This window comes from Cebus imitator, unplaced genomic scaffold (assembly GCF_001604975.1).
Source record: "Cebus imitator isolate Cc_AM_T3 unplaced genomic scaffold, Cebus_imitator-1.0 Scaffold94, whole genome shotgun sequence".
NCBI lineage: Eukaryota > Metazoa > Chordata > Mammalia > Primates > Cebidae > Cebus > Cebus imitator.
In genome coordinates, this window is record NW_016107409.1 from 6,219,022 (window position 1) to 6,227,219 (window position 8,198).

At 40.5% G+C, this 8,198-nt stretch overlaps 1 protein-coding gene across 1 annotated transcript in view; it reads right to left on the reverse strand.

Moving 5' to 3' along the window:
• LOC108309593 (translation initiation factor IF-2-like) overlaps window positions 1-8,198 on the reverse strand; it is a 33,473-nt gene that overhangs the window by 16,361 nt on the left and 8,914 nt on the right. Inside the window, exon 2 of the mRNA XM_017536012.2 lies at window positions 1,987-2,056. Coding sequence (XP_017391501.1) covers window positions 2,030-2,056 — 27 coding nt within the window. The 3' untranslated portion in view covers window positions 1,987-2,029. The remainder of the gene's footprint in view (window positions 1-1,986; window positions 2,057-8,198) is intronic.

Genomic DNA, 8,198 nt, shown 5'->3' on the forward strand with positions numbered 1-8,198 from the left:
AAAAAAAAAAAAAAAGATTAAAAGACTTTAGCCAGATGAAACATATAATCTCAGTATGAAGGGACTTAAAGGTATAATAAGTCTATTGTAACTACTTGTGAAATATTCAACAGAATATTTATTGTTCTATCCTTAGATTTTCCCTATTTTTACCAAAAGAAGCAACATAAATTCAAACTGCCTGGAGGCATCTAGATGTAAAGGAACAATTGATTTATAGAATGATTCTCTAAAAATACTTTAATAAATTTAAAGTATGACTAGAACGACTAGAATCAAGGTAGCAGAGGATCAGAGAAGACCCATTCCTTAATTATTAAGTTGCTCTGTAACTAAAATTTAAAATTTTAATTCCTTCAGCAAATGATTATTGAATGTTTATTATGGCCAGTTTTGTGTGTGTATATGTTTTTAAAGATGGGGTCTCACTATTTTGCCCAGACTGGTCTTCCAGCCTTGGGCTCAAGCAATCGTCCTAAACTCAGCCTCCTGAGTAATTGGGATTATCAGCTACTGCAGCCAGCTCATATTATGATCAGTTTTAGAGATAACTGCTAAGATATAATTGCATATAGCTGATGATAGACATAAATATTTTAGAATGCTCTTTAGAGCCAGGTTTTACTGCTTAATTTTGGAATTTTTTTTTTTTTTTTGAGATGGAGTTTTGCTCATGTTGCCCAGGCTGGAATGCAATGGCACCATCTTGGCTCACTGCAACCTCCGCCTCCCAGGTTCAAGCAATTCTCCTGCCTCAGCCTCCGGAGTAGCTGGGATTACAGGCATGTGCCACCATACCCAGCTAATTTTTGTTTTTTTAATAGAGATGGGATTTCCCTGTGTTGGCCAGGCTAGTCTCGAACTCCTGACCTATGATCCACCAGCCTCAGATCATAGTGAAGAAGTTTGAAGAAAGTGTGCCTGCCCAGAGAAATAAATAATTAGAAAGCACAGGCCAGGCACGGTGGCTTACACCTGTAATCCCAGAACTTTGGGAGGCCAAGGTGGGTGGATCACCTGACGTCAGGAGTTTGAGACCAGACTGACCAACATGGAGCAACCCTGTCCCTACTAAAAATACAAAATTAGCTGGCATGGTGTCACACACCTGTAATCCCAGTTACTCAGGAGGCTGAGGCAGGAGAATGGCTTGAACCTGGGAGGCAGAGGTTGTGGTGAGCCAAAATTGCACCATTGCACTCCAGCCTGGGTAACAAAAGCAAAATTCCATCTCAAAAAAAAAAAAAAAATAATAATAATAATAGTAATAATAATAAATAAATAAAAGAAAGCAGGGAACCAAGGCAGGCTTCTTATGCTTATAGAGACCTCTCCCTTCTGCTCTCCAACCAACTGGAGAGTTCTGTGTTAATGTTAAACAGTATCCCCAATGCAGCCTTTGAAGAATTTTGGATATTACTAGTTTCTTTAATGAAGTCCTTGCTCCATGATTAACCCCTTGCCCTGCCTTTAATGTTTATTCTTCAGTGACCCAATTATTCTAGATTTCTGCTGGTTGTCCAAGTGTAATACGGTTTACTGAAATGTATTGTTAGAATCATTCTAGAATGACCTGTTATGAGATATGCAGGGACAAACTGAGTTTTCTGTTCCACATTAAAAATGAGCTACAATTTAGGTGAGTTCTTAGTAAACGTGCGTGTGCAGAGAGGTCTCATTGAAATAGCAATCAATTCTTCATTAACTTTGCTATTAGAAGCAAGCAATAATGGAGTTCTTCCAAAATAGTGGATAAACCATAATATATTTTGAATTAAATTTAATGGATTTCTTTCCACTCAATGGATTTGACTGCCTAAACTCTTTCTTTTGGTCTAAATTTTAAAGGATTTCACATCCCTTGTGCACATATTGTGGTGTGGCCATGAGAGATCTGACTGGTGTTGGCTGAGAGGTTCAAGGTAGTCTGGGAATGGAAATTGCCCATGGGAAATTCACATGCAGATAATGAAGTGGTAGTTGTACCTGAAATATCGATCAAAATGCAACTCAATCTGTGTAGTAGACTTCAGTCTCTGCTCTTCTGGAGCCTTTCCTGCATAGGACAAGCAAGTTAAGGCTTTTAAAATGATCCCCATGTTCCTTTTTGAGAATGGAATTTGAACTTACATTTAAAATATTTGGTTCTGTGCTTTACAGGTAAAGCTGATAATTTATTATGATTATCTAAAAAAAAAAAAAAGCCACTTTCTAGTCCATCTCTTTATGGAATATTCTGTCACTATATAGACAACGGCTTGCCATGAAATAAAACTGGTGAATGCTAAATATATGAGACAGAAACAATTTTATTCTACTATGCATGCTCATTTGCTATCATCACATTTATCGTGGAACAAGTAGCTTCAAAGAGTCCTTTAGTGTGTTGTTATTGTCCCTGCTTTCTGTTAGGTTTTGTGTATTTTCCTGGTCTTACTAATAATATAATTAGATTTAGTTATATTGCAAACACAATCTTCCTTTTGCTAGGCTTTGCTCCTCCTAAATGTCTGCCATGAAAAACCAACCAGCCAACCAACCAACCAACCAACCAAACAGCAAAAGCTCAATTATAAAAAAAAAAGTAAGACAGCCTGGAAAACTCAAACATTTACTCAGAATCAATCATCTTACTAAGTAGAAGCTGTAATTGCAGTTTTTACATATGTACCAGGTACTAACCATATGCTCAGTCTCCAGCAGATGTGTGCATCAATGAGGCCTCGCCATCATGGTTCCTAAACTATATTGCTGCTATTATTTCACATTAAAATCATTCTTAACTAATTTCCAAAGATCCATATTGTACCTATATGTAATGGTGGATTAATAGGTGTTTACAATGTTGCAGGACTTCTTAGTTCAGCTAAAAGCCAGGTTCTTGTCACAGGGCCATGAGAGATTAGGCTCACAGATACTTCAAAAGGTGAGAAAAGGCCGGGTGTAGTGGCTCATGCCTGTAATCCCAGCACTCTGGGAGGCTGAGGTGGGTGCATCACCTGAGGTCAGGAGTTCGAGACCAGCCTGACCAACATGGAGAAACCCTGTCCCTACTAAAAATACAAAATTAGCCGGGTTGGTGGCACATGCCTCTAATCCCAGCTACTCGGGAGGCTGAGGCAGGTGAATCCCTTGAACCTGGGAGGCAGTGGTTGTGGTGAGCCGAGATCACATCATTGCACTCCAGCCTGGGCAACAAGAAAAAAGGGAAATGGGGGCTCTTCTTTGCTAGCTGGCTTCCTGCCTTACAGACTGAATCCCAGGTTTCACCCCAGAACAGGAGAGGCCAGGCTTGAATCTGAATCCCAGATCTGCCCCATGCAAAGGGTGAGAACTTCCACGGCTCATCCCACTCTCCCAGTGTGCAGGCCAGTTGGAATGTCTCCTGGGACCCCTTTATACTTGGCTGTCTCACAATGATTTGGAAGTCTCTGCCTTTAACCTGAAGGAAATCTATTTTTGGTGAAACGTGAACCAAATTGTTCTCCTACTTCCCATTTGTCCTTTGTTTAGAATAAGGTTATGTAAATATACCTTTGAGCTGGGGCTGAGGTTTAGGGAAGTTGCCTCAGTTTGTGCCCTCATTGATATGTAAAAAAACCATTGAGTGGCAGTTTTGTCTCCTAAAGAACAGGCAGTAGATATTTAATTAATGACACCAAAGTCAGACCAAACTTATCTGTTCGTAGTTTTTCTTTTCATTTATTATACACATAAATATATACACACCCACATATATATATATATATATATATATATATATATATACATATATATTTAAAATTAATAGTGTAGGCCAGGTGCAGTGGCTCACACCTGTAATCCCAGCACTTTGGGAGGCCAAGATGCATCACTTGAGGCCAGAAGTTCGAGACCAGCCTGGCCAAAATGGCAAAACCTCCTCTCTACAAAAAATACAAAAATTAGCCAGGCATGGTGGCACAGGCCTGTAATCCCAGCTACTTGGGAGGCTGAGCCACAAGAATCACTTGAACCCCGGAGCGGAGGCTGCAGTGAGCCAAGACTGCACCGCTGCACTCCAGCCTGGGCAGCAGAGAAAGACCCTGTCTCAGAAAGGAAAAAAATTAATAGTGTAAACCAAAAATAAAATTTTAAGGACCCCAACCATCTGAATGGACCCCTCCTCTCAGTCAAGGACATGCCAGAGTCACCTGAAAATCTAGTTTAGGCCATGAAGGAAGAAGGGACTGGACATGCTTCATTATACCTCTCTAAAATTAACATCAACACAGACCTTTACATAGTAGTCTATTCTCTCCAAAGCCTGTTAGTTGGTGGCTTCATCTGCATGATGAAACCTTCATCTGCATGCAGAAACCTAGGTCTCTGCAACCCTTATCCACAACCCCTTATCATAACCCAGACATTCCTTTCTACTGATAATAACTCTTTTAGTCAATTGCCAATCAAAAAATGTTTAAATCTACCTATAAGCCAGGCCCGGTGGCTCACGCCTATAATCCTAGCACTTTGGGAGGCTGATGTGGGTGGATCACCTGAGGTCAGGAGTTCAAGACCAGCCTGGCCATCATGGTGAAACCCCATCTTAAAATAAATAAATAAATAAACAATCAATCAAATAGATAAATAAATCTACCTATGACCTGGAAGACCCATACCCTTCCTTCAACCATTGAGTTGTCCTTCCCTTCCAGATAAAACCAATGTAAACCTTACATGTATTTATTGATGTGTTATGTCTCCTTAAAATGTATAAAAGCAAGCTGCACCCCAAAAACCGTGAGCACATGTCATCAGAACCTCCTAAGGCTGTGTCACAGGTACATCCCTAACCTTGGCCAAATAACCTTTCTAAATTGACTGAGACCTGTCTCAGATATTTTGGCTTCACAATAGTGATAGGGTCTCACTAAGTTGCCTAGGCTTGTCATGAACTCCTGGCCTCAAGCCTTCTTCCCCTCTCTGCCCCCCAAAATGCTGGGTTTACAGGTGTGAGCCACTGCACCTGATCCCTGTTCCTTGTTTTTCTAAGGAGAACAAAATACCATATTTCCCATCTTCTAGCCCTTACCAGTGTAGCAGCCCACAAATTATCATATACTTTTTTCTTTTTTTCCTGAGACACAGTTTCAGTCTGTTGCCCAGGCTGGAGTGCACTGGCCTAATCTTGGTTTACGGCAACCTCTGCCTCCCAAGTTGAAGCAATCCTCTTGCCTCAGCCTCCCAAGTAGCTGGGAATTACATGCATGCACCACCATGCCCAGCTAAATTTTGTATTTTTAGTAGAGATGTGATTTCACCATGTTGGCCAGGCTGGTCTCCAACTCCTGATCTCCGGTGATCCACCCACCTCGGCCTCCCAAAGTGCAGGGATTACAGGCGTTAGCCATTGTACTTGGCCCCCTTCACTTATTTTTATCCAGTTTCTGTAGCAGTACTATTCACGAAATACACTTATTGTTTACTTAGCATAAGCAGAATGGCGAATGGTGTTATTAGTTGACTGCTGCTGCACAATTATCACAAAGAAGAAAATAAAATATTACTATTTGGGGGTTTCATCAACGTGAAGATGGCTGTAATTTCAATTTCTGAGGTATGGTAAGGAAATGGGAGTGGAGGGAAGAGCAGGGTGGGGTAGTGAATGAGAAGGGAAGGGAAGAAAGGTTGGGGACTGGTGTCCAGTATATAACGTATTTGTCATTCAAATGACTTGATTTGTATATCAAAGCCATTTTGAATATCTGTTAACAACTGAGTCTTAAATGAGTGACTCATCTGGCACAACTAGTAATAAGATGAATGCTAATGTCTTATTAGAACAGAATTATTCAAAACAGTGCCAAAGACGATTCTCTTTGAACATTTTAATAATGTAGAGCTGGCCGGGCCCAGAGGCTCACACCTATAATCCCAGCACTTTGGGAGACTGAGGTGGGCAGATCATGAAGTCAAGAGTTCAAGACCAGCCTGGCCAACATAATGAAAACCCGTCTCTACTAAAAATACAAAAATTAGCCAGGAGTGGTGGTGCACTCCTGTAGTCCCAGATACTCAGGAGGCTGAGGCAGGAGAATCAGTAGAACCTGGGAGGCAGAGGTTGCAGTGAGCCAAGATTGGGGCACTGCAGCCTGGGTGACAGTAAGAGACTTTGTCTCAATAACGATAATAATAATGTAGAGGTGGGTGGAAATGATTTGCCTCCTCTGAAGATTCTGCAGATTTCAGAGGCTCTAGGGCCAAAATCTCCCTGTTTTTCCAAGGAAAGGGGTAGCATAAAGAGGTCCTGCTTTCAGTCAATTAATATGTATTCATTGGAAATATTTTTCAGCTACAGAATTATCATAAAAAATAATTTATGAAACATTTATATACTGTACTAAATATTATGTACTGAATTTTAAAAACATATCCATCATAATCAGCAACATGGCTTATTCTAACCTTAGTTATATAATAAAATGTGATTTTTATTGTATTGACAATCCTAAATGAAAGAAAAAATGTTTCATGTGGGGAGAAATGCAAAATAATAGCAGAACCTTCATTTGCTACTAATACTTCAAAATGAAATCCTTTTATATTTTTAATTTTTTTAGAGACGGGTCTTTCTCTGTCCCTTAGGCTGCAATGCGGTGGTGTGATCACAGCTCACTATAACCTGAACTCCTGGGCTCAAGCAATCTTCCTGCCTCAGCCTCCTGAGTAGCTAGGACTACAGTTGCATGCAACCATGACTAGCTAATTTTTATTTTTATTTATTTATTTATTTATTTATTTATTTGAGATGGAGTTTCACTCTTGTTACCCAGGCTGGAGTGCAATGGCGCGATCTCGGCTCACCACAACCTCTGCCTCCTGGGTTCAGGTAATTCTCCTGCTTCAACCTCCTGAGTAGCTGCGATTACAGGCATGCGCCACCATGCCCAGCTAATGTTTTGTATTTTTAGTAGAGACAGGGTTTCACCATGTTGACCAGGATGGTCTCGATCTCTTGACCTCGTGATCCACCTGCCTCGGCCTCCCAAAGTGCTGGGATTACAGGCTTGGGCCACCGTGCCCGGCAACTAGCTAATTCTTAAATTGTTTGTACAGAGGTGATCTTGTCATGTTGCCCACACTGGTCTCTAACTTCTGGTCTCAAACAATCCTCCTGCCTTGGCCTCCCAAAAGTACTGGAATTACAAGCATCAGCCACCATGCTTTGCCTAAAATGGAAGTTTTGACTGATAAACACCTAGTAAATGTTTTAGACACATTGACTAAGTCAAAATTTTTAAAATGGATCATTGCATCTGAAATTATTGTAGGTTTTGTATGATTTCTGTGACTTGTCATGCCAAAGATCACCAACTAAGTTTCTTAGACAGTAGTTCTGGAGCTCATTTGATTAGAAGATGCTCATGAATCTCCCCTATTTTTAGGCCAGGATGTAAGTAATCCATTTCCAGAATAATACACAAAAGGTAAGGATTACAGTTATAATCAGTGTTTGACATAATGCACTGTCCCTAAACAAATGCAAAGCTATCAGAAAAGGAAATGCAGATTCAACTCATATTCTGTTACCATTTTCATCGAACTTTGCTTCTTACAAAAAAAAAAAAAAAGCTTTGGTCACGATGTTTAATGAAAAAGAGTAGCCAGCAAGCTGTTATGCAAGGAGAATTTTATAGAGATCAAGTAAAAGAACAGAGAAGGAAATGTAATACCATTGGATGCCCTTGACCAAAATTTTAATAATGAGCTTGTTTTTTAATGCATAAGTTCTGAACTTTATGTTCCTCAGAAACACCTTGTGAAAAGTTCTGTAGTAAAGTTCATGTGATCAATTACAATGTTACTACATACTATAGGATTCAGGAAATTTTTTATAAGCACTTTTAAGTTTCTGCTATATACGTGACAGAACAAAGAAAACTTAGCACCTTGGCCAGGTGGTGGCTCACGTCTGGAATCCCAGCACTTTGGGAGGCTGAGGCAGGTGGATCACCTGAGGTCAGGAGTTCAAGATCAGCCTGGACAACATGGTGAAATCCTGTCTCCACTAAAAATACAAAAATTAGCTGGGCATGGTGGCCAGCACCTGTAATCCCAGCTACTTGGGAGGCTGAAGCAGGAGAATCTCTTGAACCTGGGAGGCGGAGGTTGCAGGGAGCTGAGATCATGCCATTGCACTCCAGCCTGGGTGACAAGAGCAAAACTCTGCCTCAAAA